The sequence below is a fragment of the Oryctolagus cuniculus genome, chromosome 12 (genome assembly GCF_051225735.1).
Source record: "Oryctolagus cuniculus isolate XC-2025 breed Fujian yellow rabbit chromosome 12, ASM5122573v1, whole genome shotgun sequence".
Classification (NCBI taxonomy): Eukaryota; Metazoa; Chordata; class Mammalia; order Lagomorpha; family Leporidae; genus Oryctolagus; species Oryctolagus cuniculus.
Window position 1 is genome coordinate 23,471,025 of NC_142878.1, and position 23,295 is coordinate 23,494,319.

Sequence of the window (23,295 nt, forward strand, 5' to 3'; positions counted from 1 at the left end):
TTGCAAAATATGTTAAAGCGGGAAAAGATGGACAGTTCGACTTTTTTTTTTTTTTAAGATTGATTTATTTGCATAGTTAGAGTGAGGCATAGTTAGAGAGACAAGTTCTTCCATCTGCTGTTCATTCCTCAGATGGCTACAATGGCCAGGGCTGGGCCAAGCTGAAGTCTGGAACTTCTTCCAGGTCTTCCATATGGGTTGCAGTGTCCCAACCACTTGGGCCTCTTCTGCTGTTTGCCAGGCCATTAGCAGGGAGCTGAATTAGAAACGGAACAACAGGACACAAACTGGCGCTGATATGGGATGCCAGCATTGCAGGCAGTGGCTTTATCTGCTGTGCCCCAACAATAGGACGTTGTGAATCGCTTCTCTTGGGACGTACTTCAGAAAGTGCATGTGGTTGGCATGTAGGGGTTTTGTTTGGTTTTAGAGCTTTCTCTTGGGAATAGAGGGTTCCTTGGAGATAGTACCTTTCCCACGCTGCTCCTCTTCAACTAGGATATTGGCTTTTGTTCGCGTTGGTTCTCCACATTTCCCCTCCCTTTACATACCTTCACATACTTCTGCAGCCTCACAAACTACAAGCCTTTTCACCTCCGTTACCCAGATTGTTACTGTCCGTTCGTCTAGGCTGAGCCCAGAACCTGCCGCCTGCAGTTATTATTGATCCTTCTCACTCTAGCTGCCAGCATTCTTTTGTTCACTGGTAACAGAGCACTTTGTCACTTATCTGTCCCAGTTTGAGCTTGACTTGATTAGCATTATATGCTTTCTCAGCTCTTAGTATTTCTTTTGTCCCTATCATGGAACAGATATTTAATGTTTAGTTAATTTATTTAATAATCATTAAGTATTCAATCTACTTTTAAATTCTCTTAAGTTAATCCTGGTAATTTTTAATGGTTCATCTTGTTTGTTGGATTTTTAGATGTAAAAAAGGATTGGTCTGACCATGCTCTCTGGTGGGAAAAGAAGAGAACTTGGCTGCTTAAGACACACTGGACCCTGGATAAGTATGGCATTCAGGCAGATGCCAAGCTTCAGTTCACCCCCCAGCACAAACTGCTCCGCCTGCAGCTGCCCAACATGAAGTATGTGAAGGTGAAGGTGAATTTCTCTGATAGAGTCTTCAAAGCTGTGTCTGACATCTGTAAGACTTTCAGTGAGTATTTGCTCATTTCTTCATTAAAGTACAAGTCACTGATGTAAATACGACTGGTGCTTGGCATTTAGCTTATCCTAGGGGGTGGAGATTGGAGTGAGCCACGTAAGTGTGTATGTCTTCGTGAATTTTCCACTTTTTTATATATAAATTTAAGATAAAGAAGTGTTAAGGTGGAACAGGAAGAATCTAGGAGCGATTTTCCCTTACATTTATGTAGTTTATATTTATTTTACATGTGTTTATTGTTATGTAATACCTTATTCTGATGACTTTATTTGTGTGAATACGGGAGGGGAATGAGCATTATGAGGATTTTAGAGGCCTATGGCTTTTTGCAGGACTTCCTTCATGTAAGCCACTATTTGATTTTAGTGAATCAGACGGATTGTGTCACTTCCCTTCATTGAAGCCCTGACACAGCTTCTGAGGAAATGACTATGAGTGTTGTCTTCCTTACCCAGTCTCCAGTTTGAGCACCCTTGTAGTAATTCTATTTATGCTTTCTGAAATGAGATGTGGATTACTTTTGGCTGACCCAGTTAGGTCGGTATGACAGGAAGTATTCAGCTATCAGGGAAAATGTGAACTGTTGTCATTACCAGTAGGACAGGGCTATCATATTCCTTCTTTAAAAAAATTCTTGATTAAAGATATTCTTAATGACTTTTCATGATTTAATTCTAAGTAGAAGAAATGCAGCTTTTTATGCCATAGTTTTTTTTTTTAAAGATTTATTTATTCATTTATTTATTTATTTATGAAAGGCAGAGTTAGAGAGAGGTAGAGATCCGCTGGTTCACTTCCTGAATGGCCAGAACTGTACTGATCTGAAGCCAGGAGACAGGAACTTCTTGCAAGTCTCCACATGGGTACAGGGGCCCAAGGACTTCGGCTGTCTTCTACTGCTTTCCTAGACCCTAGCAGAAAGCTGGATCAGTAGTGGAGCAGCTGGGACTCGAACTGGCATGCATATGAGATGCTAGCACCGCAGGTGGCAGCTTTTACCTGCTAGGCCACAGCACTGGCCCCTGTGCTGTAGTTTTTATATTACACATCCATGAACATACAGAGTTGTAAAAGCATCAGGCAATATAGACATACATACATGGTAAATTTCCCTACCATAGGTCACCGTTGTTGGCAGTTTGGTGTTTTTCTGTGTTTTAATTTAAATCATTAATATATTCATGTGTGTGTGTGTGTGTGTGTGTGTATTAGATTTGAGGTGTAATAGGATCATTTTGTTTCCTTTATACAATGAGGTTTGGAAATTTTTCCATGTGCTATGTACATACACATACAAACTTTTTAAAGATTTTATTTATTTGAAAGGCGGAGTAACCAGGAGAGGTAATGACAAAGAGGGAAAGAGCTGTTTGATTTTCTGATTCACTACCCACGCGGTTGCAACAGCTGGGACTGGGCTAGGCTGAAGCCAGGAGCCCAGAGCTCCTTCTGCATCTCCCACGTGGGCTGCTGGGAGGGTCCCAAGCATTTGGACCATCTTCTGTTTTCCCAGGCACGTTAGCAGGGAGCTGGATCAGAAGTAGGGCAGCTGGAACTGAAACGTGTGCTCCCAGTACAGGATGCTGATGTCGAAAGAGGCAGCTTAACCCCCTGCACCATGACACTGGCCCTACGCTTTATTCTTCTAAACTTTTCTTTTTTAATTTGAAAGGCAGAGTTAGAGAAAGGGGGAGGAGACAGAAATACCTTCTTTCTGCTGGTTCACTCCCCAGATGATTGCAGCAGCCCGGCCTCACTGAAACCAGGAGCTTCTTCTGGGACTCCCACAGGGTGGTAGGGCCCCGGACACTTGGGCCATCCTCTGCTGCTTTCCCAGGTGCTCCAGTAGGGAGCTGGCTAGGAAGCAGAGCAGCAGGAACTTGAACTAGCACCTGTATGGGATGCTGGCAATGCAGGTGCGGCCTAACCCATGTGCCACAATGGCAGCCCCTCATGTAAGCTTTTCATAGTAATTCAGAGTACAGATGTACTGTTAATTCACACCATATTTCCCTGTTAATGGGCTTTTTTTTTTTTTTTAAAGATTTATTTATTTATTTGAAAGAGTTACAGAGAGGGGGAGAAACAGACCTTCCAGCCACTGATTCATTCCCCAGATGGCTGCAGTTGCCAGGGCTGGGCCAGGCCAAAGCCAGGAGTCTGGACCTCTGTCTTGATCTCCCACAAGGGTGGCAGGGGTCCAAGGAGTTGGCCATCTTCCACTGCTTTCCCAGGATCATTAGCAGGGAGCTGTGCCACTATGCCAGCCCTGTTAATGTGTATTTAGATTGTTGTACTGTTAGCGCAAATGTTTCAACAGGAATCTTCCCCACCCCTCCGTGTTGAAAGCGCAAACATTTTTTTTGGTGGGGTAGCTATGGAGCATCCAGTCCTCCTTGCTGACACCAGCACCTAAGCTCAAGGCTGGACCACACGAGTGAATGTTCTTCCCGGACTGTGTCTCATACATGAGCTGGGGAACATAGGGAGAGGCAGGACAGGAACCGGTGCCATTATGGGATGCCAGCATCACTGGCCTTCCTGCTACATCACCATTTTGCTAAACTTTAAAGTAGGAATAACTTGATGAGTCTCATTTGTAGTGTGTATCCCTTCACTACTTTAAAAAATACATAAACACATGTATCTCTGTAAATATCCATAAATGAGACATGTTACTGCCATTGCTGTGTGCGTATTTTCTTAACTAGTTCTATACACGTGCACAAGATTTTCTGTTCGGTATTTTCCTGGAAGCTGAAAGAATTGCTGTGCTTTCATTTATAGAGTACCATCAGATTGTTCTCCCAGGTGGTTGTATCAGTTTACATTCCATCTGGCAGTATATGAAAGCTCACCACTTCGAACCCTTGTTAACACTTGAATAGTTTGCTTCTCTAAGAAAACAAAAACAAAAACCCAGTATTTCATTTTAGTTTACCAAGTGAAATGTGTTTTTCTTTATTTTTGGAATCTGAGTTTCTTTTTTTTGAATTGTGTGTTTATAGCAGTTGTCCTTTTTTGGACTAGAGTTAGAGTCACAACAAAATGAAGCAAAAGCCACATAGTTCATAGTATGTCCCCTGTTCTGGCACATGTACAGCCTTCCTCACGCTCAAAATCCTGCACCACAGTGGCACATGTTTTAAAGTTGATGAATTTATATTGAAACATTATCACTCAGTGCCCATAGTTTGCGTTAGAGCTCACTTTTGGTGTTACACTGTGGGTCTGCAAAAAGTTTGCAAAAAGATGGAATTGAAAGATAAGTGTATTTTGCAAAAGAAGTTGAAATCTGTGCTTTTTTTTTCACAATATGTATTTTCCTTGGACATTTTGAAGAGCCTTTATACTCTGGATTTGGAAAAACATACAGTGACATGTGTTCACTGTAGTAGCATTGTATAGAATAATAGGACCTAAAAATTTTCTACTTGGCTTGTTCATCCCTCTTTTCCTTAATCCTTTTTTTATTTTTTATTTTATTTTTATTTTTTGACAGGCAGAGTGGACAGTGAGAGAGAGACAGAGAGAAAGGTTTTCCTTTTGCCATTGGTTCACCCTCCAATGGCCGCCACCGGCCGCCGCGCTGCAGCCGGCACACCAAGCTGATCCAATGGCAGGAGCCAGGTGCTTCCCCTGGTCTCCCATGGGGTGCAGGGCCCAAGCACTTGGGCCATCCTCCACTGCACTCCCTGGCCACAGCAGAGAGCTGGCCCGGAAGAGGGGCAACCGGGACAGAATCCAGTGCCCCGACCGGGACTAGAACCCGGTGTGCCGGCGCCGCAAGGCGGAGGATTAGCCTAGGGAGCTGCAGCACCGGCCGGCAACCACTAATCTTTAATTATTTCCAATGTTTTTCCCTTTCCAGAATTTCATACAGTTGGAGTTATTCATTGTATAGTCTTTTCAGATTGATTTCTTTGACTTAGTAATATGTGTTTAAGTCTCCTCCAAGTCTTTTCATGGCTTGAGAGCTCATTTCTTTTTAGTGCTGTATAATATTCCATCATCTGGATGTACCACAGTTTGTAAAGAGTTATATATTTGGGGCGGATGCTGTGGTGTAGCGGGTTAAGCCATCACCTGCCATGCTGGCATCCCATATGGATGCCAGTTCCAGTCCTGGCTGCTCCACTTCAGATTTAGCTCCCTGCTAATGTGCCTGGGAAAGCAGCAGAAGATAGCCTAAGTCCTTGGGCCACTGCACCCACAAGAGAGACCTAGAAGAAGGTCCTGGCTCCTTGGCTTTGGATCAGCTCAGCTCAGCTCTGACCATTGTGGCCATTTGGGGAGGAACCAGTGGTTGGAAGATGTCTCTATCTGTCTCTCCTTCCTTCTCTCTCTCTCTCTCTCTCTCTCTCTAACTTTACCTTCCAAATAAATAAATAAAATCTTTTTAAAAATTTATTTATTTGGCCATGCGGCGCCGGAACACCAGGTTCTAGTCCCGGTCGGGGCGCTGGATTCTGTCCCGGTTACCCTTCTTCCAGGCCAGCCCTCTGCTGTGGCCCGGGAGTGCAGTGGAGGATGGCCCAAGTGCTTGGACCCTGCACCCGCATGGGAGAGCAGGAGAAGCACCTGGCTCCTGGCTTCAGATCAGTGCAGTGCGCCGGCCGCAGTGGCCATTGGAGGGTGAACCAATGGCAAAAGGAAGACCTTTCTCTCTGTCTCTCTCTCACTGTCCACTCTGCCTGTCAAAAAAATAAAAATAAAAAATAAAAATAAAAAAAATTATTTATTTGAAAGGTAGAGTGAGAGCAAGAGAGAGGGAGATCTTCCAACTGCTGGTTTACTCACCAAATGGCCACAGTAGTCAGATCTGGACCAGACTGAGGCCAGTAGATAGAAACTCCATCCAGGTCCCCCGCAGGAGTGGCAGGGGCCCAAGTTCTAGGACCATCTTCAGCTGCTTTCCCAGGCAACATGAGAGGGAACTCAATCAGAAGTAGAGCAATTGGACTTGAACTGGAGCTTCCATATGGGATACTGGCATGGCAGGCAGCAGCTAAACCTGTCGTACCATAACACAGCGCTCATCAGTTTATTTACCCATTCACTTGCCAAAAGACATCTTGGTTGCTTCAGCATTTTGAATAAATGTTCTGTAAAGATCCCTGGGCAGGGGCCGGCACTGTGGCTTCTCGGGTAAAGTTGCTGCCTGCAGTGCTCGCATCCCACTTGGGTGCCGGTTCAAGTCCCCACTGCTCCGTGCTTGGCCACGTGTTTCCTTTATTTTAATTCCTAATGTGGTTTTTTTTTTTTCCAAGATTTTTAAAATTTATTTGAAAGAGTTACAGAGAGAGAGAGAGAGAGAGAGAGGTTTTCCATTCGCTGGTTCACTCCCCAGTTGGCCACAACAGCTGGAGCTGCACCAGTCTGAAGCCAGGAGCCAGGAGCTTCTTCCAGTTCTCCCACACAGGTGCAGGGGCACAAGGACTTGGGCCATCTTCTACTGTTTTCCCAGATCATAGCAGAGAGCTGGATTGGAAATGGAGCAGCCGGGTCTTGAACCAGTGCCCATATGGGATGCCGGTGCTTCAGGCCAGGGCATTAACCCACTGCACCACAATGCCAGCCTAATGGTTTTAATTCATGAACTTAGGAAGCGCATGGGTGACTTGACCAAGGTTATGCATGCAGTGACAAGAACCAACCTAAGTGTCTTAACTTAGAAACCTTTTATCTTAAAACCTTAAAATGAATCATGCTCTCATGTTTGACTACATTGCTGTCATTAAATCTTATAGACCTTTTCCTGGAAAATATCTTATGCTGTAGTACTTCATTCACACCCTACTATATCCAGTGAAGTTAAATGTCGAGAGGATTTTCAAATTGTTCACTTACTCTGCCTTCCTAATATACCTGTAATGAGGTTTTTAATTTATTTATGTTTTTAAGATTTATTTGAAAGACAGAACAACAGAGGAGCAGGGGAGACAGGGAGATACTGATCTTCAGTCTGTTACTTCACTCCCCATTTGGCTATAACAGTCAGTGCCAGGCTAGGAGCTAGAAACTGCATCCGGGTCTCCCACAGGGGTAGCAGGGTTCCAGGTATTTGGGCCGTCTGCTGTTGCCTTCCCAGGTGCATTAACAGGAAACAGCCGCAACTTGAACCTACACTGTGATGTGGGATGTGAGTTACACAAGGGTGGCTTAATGCAGTATACTACCAGCCCCTGTTGTTTTTTCCTTTTATTATTATTATTGTCTTCATTATTATTATTGTTACAATTTTGGACTGCCTAGCATTTGAACCTCTTGCCCTGTGTTCTAGAAATTTCATACTTTACAAATTGTGGTATGAGAAAAAGCCCATGTCCCTCCACAGAAACCAAGAAGTCGAGACAGTGATTTATCACCTGTTGGGATGGAGGCTGTTGGCCTGGCCTAGATCCCGTGCACATCAGAAAATTCTCTTAGATTTTTGAAACAGGAGCTGGTGTCTCAAATATGCCGGCAGAACAGACAACCCATTCTGGTAGCATAAGTGTCAGCAGCATCCATCTTCCAAGGACAGAAGAGCCGTAGTTCCTTCCAGTGAGAGCACTCATCTGTGCAAGTATGGATTTGTTCACCCCTCCATCTTTTTTTTTTCTTTTTTCTCTTAAATATTTATTTATTTGAAAAGCAGAGTTACAGAGAGGCAGAGAGAGAGAGAGATGTCTTCCATTTGCTGTTTCAGTCCCCAGCTGTGCCCATCCAAAGCCAGGAGTTTCTTCCAGGTCTCCCTTGCAGGTACAGGAGCCCAAGGACTTGGGCGTCTTGTGCTACTTCTCAGGCCACAGCAGAGAGCTGGTTAAACTATGCTTCCTCTCAACAGTCTTAACAGTTATTAAGGGTCTGTGAACTGTTAGTATGAATGAGTAGACATTTATATAGTGTTTTGAAGGTTTTAAGACTGAGTCTTGACTACAGAAAAGTGAGGGTCTTAATGAGTGGCAATTTTATTTGTAGATACACTAAGAAAACACCCCAGGAACTAAGATACATGATAATGCAATTTTCCAAAATAAAAAGCTTTATGGACCAGTTATTTCTATGTGAAGTAGTAGGTAGTAAAGACACAGTCCAAGTCTGTAAATGTTAGATGATCACAAAGTGTGGTGAGAGTCCAAGTGAGTGTTTGAAATGTGGGAATAGACAGATATGCCTGTGTGCTGGCCTCACAACAGGGGAGTATGGTATCTGAGCAGGCTCTATGCTGCATTCTCCTTAGCATCATGGAGAATTTGGGGGTGTGGCGAGGGTGGATATCACAGAACAGACCTCCCAAGACAGGGCCCCCATTTGGAGAAAATCAGGGATAAACCAGAACATAGAAATCTAGTTAAATAACTGTAAAGTCGGGGTATGGTTATAGAAATTTTAAAACAGCTCCTTGCCCTTAAATAATAATGTAATAAATATTTAGTAACTAATAATTTTTTAAAAGACTATTTATTTGAAAGAGATATATACAGAGAGGAGAGATGGAGGGGGAGAGGGAGAGAGATCTTCTATCTGCTGGTTCACTCCCCAAATGGCCACAATAGCTGAGGCTGGACCAGGCCAAAGTCAGGAGCCAGGAGCTTCTTCTGGGTCCCCTGCATGGGTGTGGGGGCCCAAGCCCTTGGGCCATCTTCTGCTGCTTTCTCGTGTGCATTAGCAGGGAGCTGGATTGGAAGTTGAGCAGCTGGAACTCAAACCTGTGGCTGAATGGGATGCCGGCACTGGAGGCACCACAGTGCCAGGCCCAGTAATTTAACGTTTTCTTGTTGTTGTAAAATAATCTCTCAGAAATGCCATAATTTTTGTGTGTGTATTAGGAAAGTGGGAAAGGCATTTGATTCACAGAGTGATTAAATCAAGTTGACAAGCTCTGACTGCTCATGAACTGCTTAGACTTTGGCATTTTTTAGTGGTTGAAAGAAAGACTATTTTGTGATAAGTGAAAATTATAAAAATTCAGATTCCTCTGCCCATAAATAGAATTGTATTTCTAGGGTCTTTTTCTTGAGTATCCAGTGAAGTTGCTTTTGCATTACAAACAGTAGAGTTGAATAGACTTGCAAGTCCTAAAGTAGTTTTTGCCCAGGTGTTTACAGAAAATGCCAATCCCTGAATTAAATTATTGGGAGACTGTTTTAGTGAGGCGTGGGTTTCTTTTTTTGTTGCTGTTTTTTTTGTTGTTGTTGTTGTTTTGCCTTTTTATAAATCAGTGGAATGAACACTGGCGTGACAATGTATAACTATTCTTACTAATACTTCTATCCAGTTAATTATTTTGGGCTTCTTAATATTGAAGCCAAATAATTGACTATTTCCTCAAATTAAGATGAATTCACTTTAGTACTGATCATTGTGACAATTAATGTAATACTCTTGTGTCTAACAGTAGAATTTAAACTGAAAAATGAGTGTTTTCTTTTGCTACGAAAGTATATTGATACCTGAGATTACCAAGTATTGTGAAGGATATGCCAACTCCTAAAAAATGACAATGATGCAAGACCAACACTATGCTTATTTAAAAGGAAATAGCTAATTTTTCTGAACACCAGCAACCTCTCCAAGTTTTTTACTTACTAAAAATTATTTTCGTTTTGTAGTTTAATTCTTAAGAAAATGCTCTGTGTAATGACTAAATGAGGTTTTAGTTGCATTTTCCGTTTCCTTCTGAAGGAAACCCTTGGCAAAACATGCTGGGTTCTTTTATGTAATGTGTGTCCTGGCACACAGGATTACAAGAAAGCCTTATTCAAAGGAAATGGAAATTTTGTCTCTAAAGGTTTGAGAACTAAAGTAGAGCTACTGTAAAATAATGTATTCAGTGTTTAAATCTGATTAGGTTATGAATTATTAATAGGACATGGAATTTGAGCCTTTCTGCTAGTGGCATTCTATATACACTAATTCATTCAGTTTTTCTCTCTGTGCTCTGCCTTTCTGAAAAGAATCTGTGTTTGGCAGGGGTAGAGATGCACATAGTGGAACGGAACTCAAATTAACTGAAGCTCACTAGTGAAAAAATTTTTTTGAATTTTGAAAGTAATTTGAGATGAACTATCTATAAGGACTCTAATGGAAACTGTTTCTTTTTGTGGTAAAAATAAGGGCCGGTTTTTCTATGAAGATAAAGAAGTGAGGAATCTCAGCAGCTACCCCTGTCTGCCTATAGCCCGTTGTTTGTGCCCTCAGGAGACTTTCCTTAAATTCTGCAGATTGGTTTGTGCTTCTTATTACTTTATTCCCAACTATTTTGGTCCAGATTTCTTTTGCTTACTATCAGTTAAGTGTTTTGGGCCACAAGTAGCAGAAATCCAGACTTTTTAGGGCCTTAAACAAGTAAGGGCCTATTCCCCATCACAAGAAATTATATCAGAAAACTCTTTTTTTTTTTTTTTTTTTGGACAGGCAGAGTGGACAGTGAGAGAGAGAAAGGTCTTCCTTTGTTGGTTCACCCTCCAATGGCCGCTGCGGCTGGCATACCGCGCTGATCCGAAGCCAGGAGCCAGGTACTTCTCCTGGTCTCCCATGGGGTGCAGGGCCCAAGCACTTGCTCCACTGCACTCCCTGGCCACAGCAGAGAGCTGGCCTGGAAGAGGGGCAACCGGGACAGAATCCGGCGCCCTGACCGGGACTAGAACCTGGTGTGCCGGCGCCGCAGACGGAGGATTAGCCTATTGAGCCGCAGCGCCGGGCTATCAGAAAACTCTTAAGTGGTGTCTGGGACTGGGGTGGTCACTCAGTTGTGTCTGGGCGCCTTGCTTCCCACAGCTCCCCACACACACTCAGCGTGTTACTGGGCCTCTTGTTTGTGAGATGCTTGCCTTCCGGAGCTCCAGGCTTACAGCACATTCCGCAGGCAGAGGGTCTGCTGAGCTGTGTTCTCACATCTGTGTCAGTAAAGCCAAAACTTCTGAGGCCAGCATTGTGGTGCAGTGGGTTAAGCTGCTGCTTGTGACGCCAGCATCCCATATCAGAGTGCCAGATCAAATCAAGTTCAGAGGGCTCCACTTCTGATCCAGCTCCTTGCTGATGTCTTAAGTACCCCCATGAGGGACACCCGCATGTATTCTGTGCTCCTGACTTTAGCCTGGCCCAGAGCTCGCCAGGCATTTAGGGAATGAACTTCTTGATCTGTCTCTCCCACCCCATGCCTTTCTAAAATAAATCAATAAATCTTAAGAAACGAAAACAAAAAATTTCCCCAAAGCTTCCCTCACATAGTATTGACTCACCTTGCATCCTATGGCTGCCTTTTTCTGCAAGAGAGACTGAGGAAATATGAATATTTAAATTTTCCAATGTCCTTATATTGGAGGCAGATGGCTGGTGAATTAGCCCATCAGCAGGTCTGCCACATGCCCTTTGCCTTTAATTTTTTTTTTTTTTTTTATTTAGTTTATTTGAAATAGACCTATCTCGTATCCACTGGTTCACTTCCCAAATAATGGCAATGGCCTGAACCAAGCCAGGCCAAAGCCAGGAGAAAGGAACTCAGTCCTGGTCTCCCACATCAGTGGCAGGCACCCAAAAACCTGAGCCATCACTTGTTGCCTGCCAGGATGCACAGCAGCAGGAGCTCCCAGGCACTCTGATATGGGATGTGGGCGTCCCAGCTGGCGTCCTAACTGCCATGTCACATGCCCCCGTTATCTGAGGTCACCTGAGGAAAATGCTCAAAAGCTTAAAAATTTTTTGATTAAAGGAAGTATCTAAGGGCTTATATAAACTCTATCTTTTGCTTTTACTTACATTTTTAACCAACTTTACTAAGGCATAATTTAAGATAAAGTAATCTTAATGGTAAAACTTAGTGTTTGGACAGGTGTGCCAGCAGAATGGTACACAACAGTTTGATCACCCTAAAACACTCCCTTATAGCCTTTACAAGCCCCTTTACCCTTCCAGCCCCTGGTAACCACTGGTCTGCCTCTGTCGCTATGGCTTTTCTGATGCCGTGTAAATGGGGTCAAAGCACTACTTGTGTGGCCTTTTCTGTATGGCTTCCTCGACTTGGCAGAATGCACTTGCCCTTCTTCCATGTTCTTGTGCACACCAGTTCATTCCACCTTATTACTGAGTAGTATCCTGTTACACAGATAGCATAATGTGATAATCCATCTGCCAAGGGGCATTTGTGTTCTCTCCCGTTTGGGGCTGTTAAAAGTAAAGCCTTTGCCGACTTGGAGGTCACTGAGGGGACGTGGTTTTCATTGCTTTTGGTAAGTACTTGTAAGACTCTGGGCCATGTGATAAGCAGTTTAACTTTATAAAATGTGGTCAAGTTCTTTTCTAGAGTGGCTGTGCGATTTTGCCTTCTCAGTCCCGTACGTGAGAGTTGCAGGTACGCCGTGTCCCTGCAGAGTTCTTGAGCTTTGACTGTTGGCATGGATGTGGGATGACTTCAGTGTGCGTTACCTAATGACTAATGCTGCCACCCTGTGACTTCGTCAGTGAGACGTCTCAGCCACCCTCCAGTCTCCTTTAAATTAGGTTGTTTTTGTTGTTCGTTTGAGTTGAAGGCATTTTTATACATTCTGATATGGATACTTTATTGGATATGTTTTATAAATATTTTTTCTAACAGTCTGTGGCATACCTTTTGTTAACAGTCCTTTATGATGTACAACAGTTTTAATTTTTGATGAAGACCAGTCTGAGATGTCTGTGGTTCCAGTGTTTCCTGCCTTTCTGTTGGGTCCATGTTTTTGTTGTTTGTTGTGATGGCATTTATCTCCAGCTGTGACTAGCAGTTTCTATTTCTACCTTTGTTGGAGTTGCTCTAAGGTTTACAATACATGACTTCAATGTATTCACAGCATACCTTCAAATAGTGTGCCACGTTAAGCATAGTGTAATAACCTCCAGTATTTCATTCCATTTTACCCTTGCTGTGCTTTGTCCTGCTGTCATACATTTTTACGCCTACTTATACTAAAACTCACAATATGTTTTTTTACCCTAAAGCAATAAAGTATTCAAAAAGGAGGAAAACGGTCGTTGCCTACAGATTGGTCATTTTTCAGTATTCTATTTAAGGATCCTTTTCCCAGCCTTTTTCTTCTACCTAAAGAAATTCGTGGATCTTTCTTTTTATTATACAAGTCTATTGGTGATTAATTCTTTACCTTTTGTTTGTGTATAAAGTCTCAATGTGCCTTCATTTTATTTGCTCCTCTGGTTGTTTTTGTTGGCCTGTAAGAGTGTATCCTTTTATCCTGGCTTTAACAGTTTAATTATGATGTGTTCTGCAGTAGTTTTCTTGAGGTTTATTTTATTTTCGGTTCCTTGGATTGTTACATCTGCAGGCTGTCCAGCCATTAGCTCTTCAGCTGGTTGTTGCTGTCCCTTCCCCTCTGCCTGTGAGACTCCGGTTTCGTGTGTGTTGTGCAGGTGTTACTGTTCACAGGTCACTCACTGAGGCTGTGTCAGTTTGCATTCTCTGGGCTGTGTTTTGGATAATGTCTCTTATCTCTTCAAGTTCATTGATCTTTTGCTAATCTACTGTTAAACTGTCAAGCGTAATTTTCATTTCAGATGTATTTTTGCCACTGGAATAAATATTCATCTTTAATGTTTCTCTTTATTATGTCTGTATGTCCCTGTACTTTCTTGAACATATGGAGCATATTTTAATATCTGTTCCAATATCATTGATTACTGGTTTTGTCATCTGAATTATTTCTGTGTTCCTCCCTCTCTCCTTTCCTTTTCCTTTGCTTCTGATTTTACCCATTTTCCTGACTCATTTTATAACTAATACTATTTGATTCAATGCAAAGCTCTATTGATTATATGTGGTTGGTGACTGGATTTTTTTTTTAAAGATTTATTTTATTTATTTGAAAGAGTTACAGAAAGAGGTAGAGACAGAGAGAGAGGTCTTCCATCCGCTGGTTCACTCCCCAAATGGCTAGAATGGCCAGAGCTGCACCGATCCGAAGCCAGGAGCTTCTTCTGGGTCTCCCATGTGGGTGCAGGGGCACAAGGACTTGGGCCATCTTCCCCTGCTTTCCCAGGCCACAGCCGAGAGCTGGATCAGAAGAGGAGCAGCTGGAACTAGAACCGGCACCCATATGGGATGCTGGTGCTTCAGGCCAGGCATTAACCCATTAACCCGCTGAACCACAGCGCCAGCCCCGACTGGATTGTTTTAAAAGTTCCTTTAAGTAGCATTGGCTTTTTTTTTAGTCACCAGTCAGATTACTTGGAAATCAGTTTGATCGTTTTGCTATTAACCTTAGGGCCTCGCTACTTCAGTGACAGTTCCTGGGATTCTTCTGCTCGCCCTGTGTAGAAGTCTTTCCAGTCTCCCTGTGGGGAACTTTAACCATTTCAGCCATCAGTCCTTTCCCAGTTCGGGTATTTCCTCTCACAGCTGCCCAGACCAGGATTTAGCCAGACTCCAGGGACGCCTCTGTGGACCTCCGTAATGTTCTGTATGCAGCCCCCTTCTCTTAACCCAGCATTCATCCTCTCCGCCTTTCCTTTCTCTTTCTTGTTATCTAGTTTCTCCAAACCTTTTTCTTTTTTTCATAATTGGTTAAATAAAGCAGGAGGGTAAATCAGGTTCCTGTTCATCTTGATTGAGACCCTCCATTCTTAATATTTCCTAGATGCTCTAGTCTTGTACATCAAAGCATTGGTACAGTAACAGAACCATTTCTCTCACCAACCTTCCAAATTGAACGTGTTCGAAACGGCCCCGTGATTATCCCCCTCTGAATCTCCGTGTGCTCCCCCTGACACCCGCCATCTCCGCAGCCTTCAAAGACTCCCTCATGCAGGCGTACACCACAGAAGCAGGCGGGTCGTCCCTAGCACCGCTCTGTTCCCACCTGCGTGTCTCAGAGCTTCACACTGGCGTGGCCCATCTGGATCTTCTACTTCAGGTCTTAGAAAGCTGAAGTCCAGTTGTCAGCCGGATCGTGTTCCTTCCTGGAGGCTCTGAGAGTTAATTCTGTGCTGAGAACTTGGTTCCAGGTGGGTTTGGGCTCTGGTTTCCCCTGACTCATGTGCCAAGGGTCACTCTCAGCTCCTCAGACCTCTTGCATGCATTGCTGTGGCGACTCGCCTCGCTCTTCAGGGCCAGCAACGGCAAGTTTCCTCACCACTGAATCCATCTGACCTCTCCTGTCTCAGTTCCCCTCTGATTCTCTGTTCTGTCTCCTGCTGGAAAGGCCCAGTGTTACTATAATGGGCCCGCCCAAATAATCAAGGCTAATCTCCCTAACATCGAGTTACTAGTAACCTTGATTCAGTTTGCGGCTTCTTCGTAGCAGTGGCCAGGTTAGTGTTTGATTTAGAGCTAGGAGTCGGAATCTTCTGGGGATATTAGTAGAATTCTGCCTACCCCAAGAGGCTTTTCTCAAATGTCTAGTAATGGTTGGATGTGATAGGACACTAGGAATATCTGATCAGATGCCCTGTACTGTATGGAGTTTAGCTCGTCACCACCTCTGTAAGGTATTTACATGTTGACCAAGCTTTCTTAAATGTTAGTATTTAAAAGATCTTTCCCTAGGGCTATTCGGGTTCTTTTTGAAAGAATTCCAAGGAGTTTTTGTCTAATAATGGAGCGGACTGCAGTTTTCATGAGCTGTGGTCTGTGTTTTCGGTGTTTGACCATGCCTGGTGGCATGGAACAGTGAATCGTGTGTTCCCCTTGATGGCTACTACAAGCACCTTGGTATTCTCTCTCTCTCCACATTGTATAACCTTTACTGTTTCTTCTATCTGGTTTCTGTCTCAAAATTTTTCTGACATTTTTTTATCTAATATCCCCCCACACACCTTTTATCCTTTAGATTTATGTTTTATTTCTTTATCTTTTGCGTGATTTTGAAAGGGAGTGAAAGAAAATAAACACAAAAGCCCAATGTACTTGTTTAATCAAATTCAAGGAAGGTTTTTTAAAACTTAAGTGTTACCTTCTCCGAGAATCCTTTGCACTGAAGCGGCGCCCCTGCTTTGGCTCTCACCCTGTTTATGTCGTTTGTCGCCCTAGATCAGCAATCCGTCCTGCGTGCCACCATCCTATCGACTATAACAAATGTTACGTGCATTGCTGTGTACACAGTGGGTCTTTTGGTTAGGAAGAGGCTCTGGCACACTGCTCTCTTTGTGTAGTGCCTCATAAGCTCTAGCTTATTTTTTTTAATGAACTGCACAATTTAGCATAAAGGGATGGCACTATTTATTAATATGTCCACATACGGTTTTCATGTCTCATTGACCTTTTGGAGTTTTGCAGTAGTGTCAATCTTTTTAGTTAGACAGTGTTCCAGCCCCAGTCTTGTTCACATGATTCAGATGCCTAACATCACTGGCTTAGTTCCCTCTTGATATAAGACTTAGAGTAAATCAGTAAGTCCTAAATTCCTATCAGTCGAATCGTTAGTAACTTATGTGTAGGGATAGGTTGACTCTACTGTTTTGTTATTCAGTGAATTAAAACCACTTATTCACACTTCATGCACAGTCACCAGCTATTTTCAGTATAGAGCTATCAACCACTCCCCCTGCCTGCAGTACTAGTTCTTATGAAATAGGAATCAGGACTTTTTAAAAACAAGAGCCCTGAGCTACCAAGAATATCTGAGAGTGTGTCCCAAGCATGTGTTTTTTAATGCTAGTATTACAATTGACTTCATAAACAATTCTCATGGGCCCATTTAGTTAGTAGTGGTCTCATATACTTAGACTGCAAAGCTGGTTAACAATATTCATTCTTCTAGTTATGAATAACTGGCTTGTGAGCTGGACAGGAAGTGACCTAGGAACAAAAATGTCAAAGTGTTGAGTCATGTAGTACAGGGATTCCTAAGCCTAGTGAGCATAACGGAAACACTTGTAAGGACTTCTCGTATTACACACGCTTGCTTCTTTTTCTCCCACTAGCCGGTGACTGGTGAGTTGTAATAGAAGCATGATAGATGTCTCAGTTGTGATCATTTTATATCCTTCCGTATTTTTAGGGTTTTCACCCTGTACTACCAAATTATTTTTTTTTAAATAGAACAAAAGACAAAGATTTTGCATCCACTGTAGTGTTTGCTACCCAAATGGCCACAAGAGCCAGATTTTGGCCAGGCCAAAGCCAGGAGGCAGAAACTCAGGTGCAGGTCTCCCTTACACTGGCAGGAGACTAAGTACTTGCCATCTTCGAGTACCTTTCTAGGCACATTAGCAGGAAGCTGGATTGGAAGCAGAGCAACTAGGACTCAAACCAGTACACAGATATGGGACGCAGGCATCACAAGCTGTGGCTAAACCTGCTGTGCCACAACGCCACCTCTTCTAATGCCTTTTTTTTCCTTCTACCATGGTAGTGATGGCAGTGAAAGCTGAGGGAACACAGGATTTATTTATTTCAAAGGCAGAGTTACAGAGAGGCAGAGAGAAAGTCTTCCGTCTTCTGGTTCACTCCCCAAATGGCCGCAACGACTGGAGCAGCGCTGAACCAAAACCAGGAGCCAGGACTTCTTCCAGGTCTCCCATGCCTGTGCAGGGGCCCAAGGACTTAGGCCATCTTTGTATGCTTTCCCTGGCCATAGCAGAGAGCTGGATTGGAAGTAGAGCCCCCAGGACTCGAACCAGTGCCCATATGGGATGCTGGCACTGTATACAGTGTCTTTACCCACTACGCTACAGTGCTGGCCCCAAGCATTTCTTTTTAATGTGATTTTGCATAGTATTTAAGATATGCTTACCTTAAGTTTATTAATAGTCAAAAAGTAGTTATATTTTCCTATTCTGTGATCACACATCTGTATAGAATAACTTTTCTGTTAATTCCATTTTCAGGTGTCAAACACCACATCAAAAATAGTCTGTAAAGTACAAAACAAAACAAAATCCTAAGGCATGCTAGAATTTTCTTAGTAGTAACATTCAGATAACCAGCAGAAACACAAAAAGGCCATATAGTTACTAAAGTAATTTGTTTTTGATTTCTTATTTAAACATGGGACAGTGTGTGTATAAATTTTTTGTAAAGATTTATTTATTTGAAGGGAAGAGACAGAGAAAGAGATCTTCCATTGACTGATTCACTTCCCAGATGACCTCAGTGGCTGGATCTAGACCAGGCTGGAGGCAGGAGCTTCTTGCAGGTTATCGACAAGGGTGGCAGGGGCCAGGCACCTGAGCCGTCTTTGGCTACTGTTCCCGGGACGTTAAGAGGATCAGAGGTGGAGCAGTCAGGACATGAATCAGCACCCACATGGGATGCTGGCACCATGCATGGTGGCCCAATCCACTGTATCACAGCACCAGTCCCAGAATAAAAAAAATTTTTTTAAATCCAGTGTAAAGTGTGTGGGGTGTTGTGATGTTTGGCCACTGATTTATGTCCGGGCTGCTCCACTTCCTATCCAGCTTCCTGTTAATGCACCTGGGAAAACAGTGGAAGATAGCCCAAGTGGGCCTCTGACAACCTCTTGGGAGACCAGAGAGAAGCTCCTGGCTCTTGGCTTCGGCCTAGCCATTGTAGTCATCTGGGAAGTGAATCAGTGGATGGAAGATACCTCCCTCTCCCTGGCCCTCGCCCTCGCCCCCTCCCCTTCCCCTTCCCCCTCCCGCAGCACCAGCCCCTACAAATAAATCTTTTTAAAATAAAGTCTCATGTGGTTTGCTGTAGTTACTCCCATGCAGACTGATTTTGCACTGAAAAAATCTGATAGAAAACGAGCAAAGGAAAGACATACATGTGACTAAAAACATGATAAGATATACATCACTACTAATGAAAGATGTAAATTAAAACAAGATGAAAATATGATTTTTCAAATAAGCAGAGCTTTAGAAAATGGACACAGGGGCACGCATTTGGAGCACTAGTTAAAACACTGCTTGGAGGCCGGCGCTACAGCTCACTAGGCTAATCCTCCACCTGTGGCGCCAGTACTCCAGTTTCTAGTCCCGGTTGGGGCGCCGGTTCTGTCCCAGTTGCTTCTCTTCCAGTCCAGCTCTCTGCTGTGGCCTGGGAAGGCAGTGGAGGATGGCCCAAGTGCTTGGGCTCTGCACCAGCATGGGAGACCAGGAGGAAGCACCTGGCTCCTGGCTTCGGATTGGCACAGCACACCGGCCGTAGCAACCATTTGGGGGGTGAACCAATGGAAGGAAGACCTTTCTCTCTCTCACACTGTCTAACTCTGCCTGTCCAAAAAAAAAAAAAAAAAACACTGCTGGGATGCCCTTATCCCAGTTTCCTATTTCAGCTTCCTGCTAACGAAAGCCCAGGGATGAAACCCTCAGATGATGGCCCTGGTATTTGCGTTCCTGCCACCCACGTGGGACACCCAAATGAAGTTCCTGGCTGCCACCTGGCCCAGCCCCAACTGTTGTAGGCATTTGGGGAGTGAATGTTCTTCCCATATCTGCAAATCTTTTCTGTCTTTGTTTCTTTGTTATTTAAAAACAAATAAGAATTACAAAAATTAAAAATGACACACACTCTCATTCTTTTCCACTTTTGCCTTAAAATGGTTTTTATCTTGGGTCCAGTAATTTCTCTGGCAATTCTGAAAGAAACACATTATGGGAAAAGATGCACATACGTGTTTGTAGAACTTTTACTTCCAATGGGCTCAATTAGGAACTTGTGGTACAGAATGTTAGGTACCTACTAAAGTAGTCATTTAAATAGTCAGACTGTTACTGGAATGTTGTCCTCAGCTGTTTTATTCCAGGTTAGTGCCTCTGTATGAAATAGGACTTCAAAGCCGAGTCATAGGTAAAGTGCCAGAATGGAAGTAGTGTTTGTTTAAAGAGGTAGAGAGCGGTTACACAGTCACCTGTGCATGTGGGCAGTCCCTTGAGGGTCGCATGCCAAGAGGAGAGGAATGCACGCCCACCAGTTCAGTGGTCCCCTGTGTTGGTAGGGGTGGTGCCCTAATTGAATATACACAAGGGGGTGAAGCCAGGAGCTTCATTTGGGTCTCCCAGAAGGTTGTCTGAGGCCCAGACACTTGGGCTGTCTTCCACTGATTTCCCCAGTGCATTGACAGTGCTCAGTGCATGTCTTGTCCTCTGGAAAGGTTTTCATGGCCCCTCCACGTGGAGCTCAGTGCCTGTGTGCATGTGGAGCGGTCTTCCTGATGGACGTGGTGTAGGTGCATTGTGGGAAAGTGGTGAGTTGTATTGGCTTACAAGTCCGGACACAGACGGTTGGAAGCCTCTCAGCTGCGTTGTTCCCCCGACTTCCTCCCTAGTCCATATCCGTGCCCTCCCCCTTTTCTTTTTCAAAGGACTTGTTTGAAAGGCAGAGTGACAGAGGGAGAGCCAGAGAGAGATCTTCCATCCACTGGTTCACTCTGCAAATGCCCCTAACAACCAGGCTGAAGCCAGACTCCACCCAGGCCTCCCACATGGGTGGTAGGGGCTCCTACACTTGAGCCATCATCTGGTGCTTCCCAGGCTCATTAACAGAAAGCTAGTTGAGAAGGGTGGAGTAGCTGGGGGTTGAATCAGCACATACGGTATAGGGTGTGGGTGTACTAAGCAGGCCATAATGTGTCCTACCTACTCCATTTTTTTAAAAATGGATTTTAAATGGGTTATATATTTCTAATGTTTTAACATAATTGTCTGTTTTATATAATTTCAGAAAAAGTTTACAGAAATTTCCCTCTTATCTGCAGTCTTGATTTCCATGATTTCAGTTACTGGTTGTTGACCATGATCTGAAAAGATTACATGGAAAATTGTAAAAATAATTCGCAAGTTCTAAAGTACATGTGATCTTAGTGGTAGGATAAAATCTTGGGCCGTTTCTGTAGGGGGGGTGAATCATCCTTTTGTCCAGCTCCTTCGTCACGTAGTAGCCATCTCAGTTACCAGCTTAACTAGCACAGTGCTTGTGTCCAAGGAACCCTTACTGTACTGGCCAGTCCCAAAGCACGGGGTAGTGATGCTGGCAATTTGGATACACGAAAGAGAGGCAGTATAGTTCCTCCCTTAAGTATCATCTGCGAGAAGAGTGTGTAGTACAGTAAGGTAAATAGAGAAAGAGAGAAACCATACTGACATAATTTTTACTATAATATATTGCATTTTACTAGTTGTTGCTCTGGCTGTGTCTGATTAGTTTTATTCTAGGTGTGTTTGTGTGGAGGGAAAGTTAATATATACAGTACCACACTGAGTGTGTACAGTTTCAGGCGTCCCCTGGGGGTCTTATCCCCAAGATGAGGAGCACTACTGGTGGCACTTGTTATGTGTCATTTAATTTTTACAGCAACCTCCTCAGGTACTGTTGTCATTTTACAGATGAGGAAACTTGGGCAGTGACAGACTGACTAGCTCGACCAGTCACACAGCTAATAAACAGTGGGGTTGGGAGGTGAATCCAGGTGGTCTGACGATACACTTCTGCCTTAACTTGTGCCTCGGCAGCTCTGTCTGCAGCAGTATGAGGGATTCCAGTGTTGGGTTTTCTACAACAAAAAGCTTCCTGAATTTATGTCAGCTTGCTTCTTTCTGGAGGTTGTGTGGGCTCCTGAAGATGTAATCTGCCACATGGAAACTTTGACCCCGTAAGGTCACCATCTGTGGCTTTGCAAGTCGTGTGCGATGTGTGTTGTATTGTCTGTTTTCTTCACACTCTGGCATACAGTGTAGTGCCCGCAAACATTCCTACTCACGGGGACCCTGGAAGGCAGCAGGATGGCTCAAACATAGGCGGCAGGAATGCAGCTCTCGGAGCCATCACTGCCGCCTACCCGGGTCCCCTGGAATCAGGAGCTGGAGCTGAGTTACTCGGACGTGATGGGAGCATCTTAAGCAGCTGTACGCCGACACTCTTCCTGTGGTTTTTTTGTCTTATTATTCTAGGATTCTTCTGATTCCTGTAAAGTTTGTAAAAGCTTTTTGTCAATTTCTACCAAAAAAATCTGTCATTTTGACTGGGAACCCAGAATCTATCGTTCAGTTTGGGAAGAAAATTGCAGGTTTGTGAACGTGGTTTCTAAAATTTGTAATGTAATACGTCTGTTTGAGTCTTCCTTCGTTTCTCTTGTCCCTTTAACCATTTGCCTCCCATCAGACTACTCAAAATTTAGCAACTCTTAGCCATTTGTTACAAGGCTCAAAACTTGAGACTTGGTAATGAAGTGAAATTATCATTACATTTACTTCATGTATCATGTGTACCTTATGATGTTCAAAGTGAATGAGGGCTGCCATATAGTACAAAGCTTAATTTCTTCCAATTTTAGGTAAACAATAATACATAGATAAAAGCTCTAATATTTTCTTTTTATAGCCTAGTGGGTCATTTGAAATCATTACACTTACTGTATGAATTAAGAATGGTTTGGGTAGATATTGTTGTTGTAGTTTTTGTTTTTAAGTGTCAGGTGGCAGACATTTGGCCTGCTTGTTAAGATACCCATTCAGATGTCTGTGTCCTGGGCCAGTGCTGTGGCGCAGCAGGTTTAAGCTGTGGCCTGCAGTGCCAGTATTCCATATGGGCACTGCTTGGAGACCCGGCTGCTCCACTTCCGATCTGGCTCTCTGCTGTGCCCTGGGAAAGCAGTGGAAGATGGCCCAAGTCCTTGGGCCCCTGTGCCTGCGTGAGAGGCCCAGAGGAAACTCCTGGCTCCTGGCTTCGCATCAGCTCAGCTCTGGCCCTGGCCCTTGCCATCATTTGGGGAGTGAAACCAGTGGATGGAAGACCTTCTCTCTCTCTCTCTCTGGATCTACCTCTCTGTAAATCTTTCAAATAAGTAAAATCAAATCTTAAAAAAAAAAAAAAAAAGATATCTATGTCCTACGTTGGAATACCTGGGTTCAGCTCCTGGCTCTGACCCCCTAACTTCAGCTTCCCTCCTAATTTAGACCCTAGGAGGCTATGGAGGTAGCTTAACTAATTGGGTTCCTGGCTGCCTCCGATTTTGGTCCTAGCTGGAGGACAGTTGCAAGCATTTGGGGCATGAGTTTTGTCTCTCTACTTACCGAGTAAGTGTTTTAAAAGAAGTGTCATACACTACAGTCTTTTGCGTGGTATGAGTCTGGCAAAATTCAGACACACACAGAAAGAAATTACAGATTCTTATCTTGAAGTAGACTAATAAGCAAATTTAAGCGTAATATGTTTACATTTTCTTTGGTTTTGTAAAATAATACAT

The 23,295-nt window shown here is 43.6% G+C and overlaps 1 protein-coding gene across 6 annotated transcripts in view; it reads left to right on the plus strand.

The window, feature by feature from the left end:
- The window catches only part of FERMT2 (FERM domain containing kindlin 2), an 82,322-nt gene that overhangs the window by 31,269 nt on the left and 27,758 nt on the right, over positions 1–23,295 (plus strand). For all 6 annotated transcript variants that reach the window (XM_051822198.3, XM_051822199.3, XM_051822201.3 and 3 more), the window contains exon 3: positions 929–1,162. In XM_051822198.3, coding sequence (XP_051678158.1) covers positions 929–1,162 — 234 coding nt within the window. The remainder of the gene's footprint in view (positions 1–928; positions 1,163–23,295) is intronic.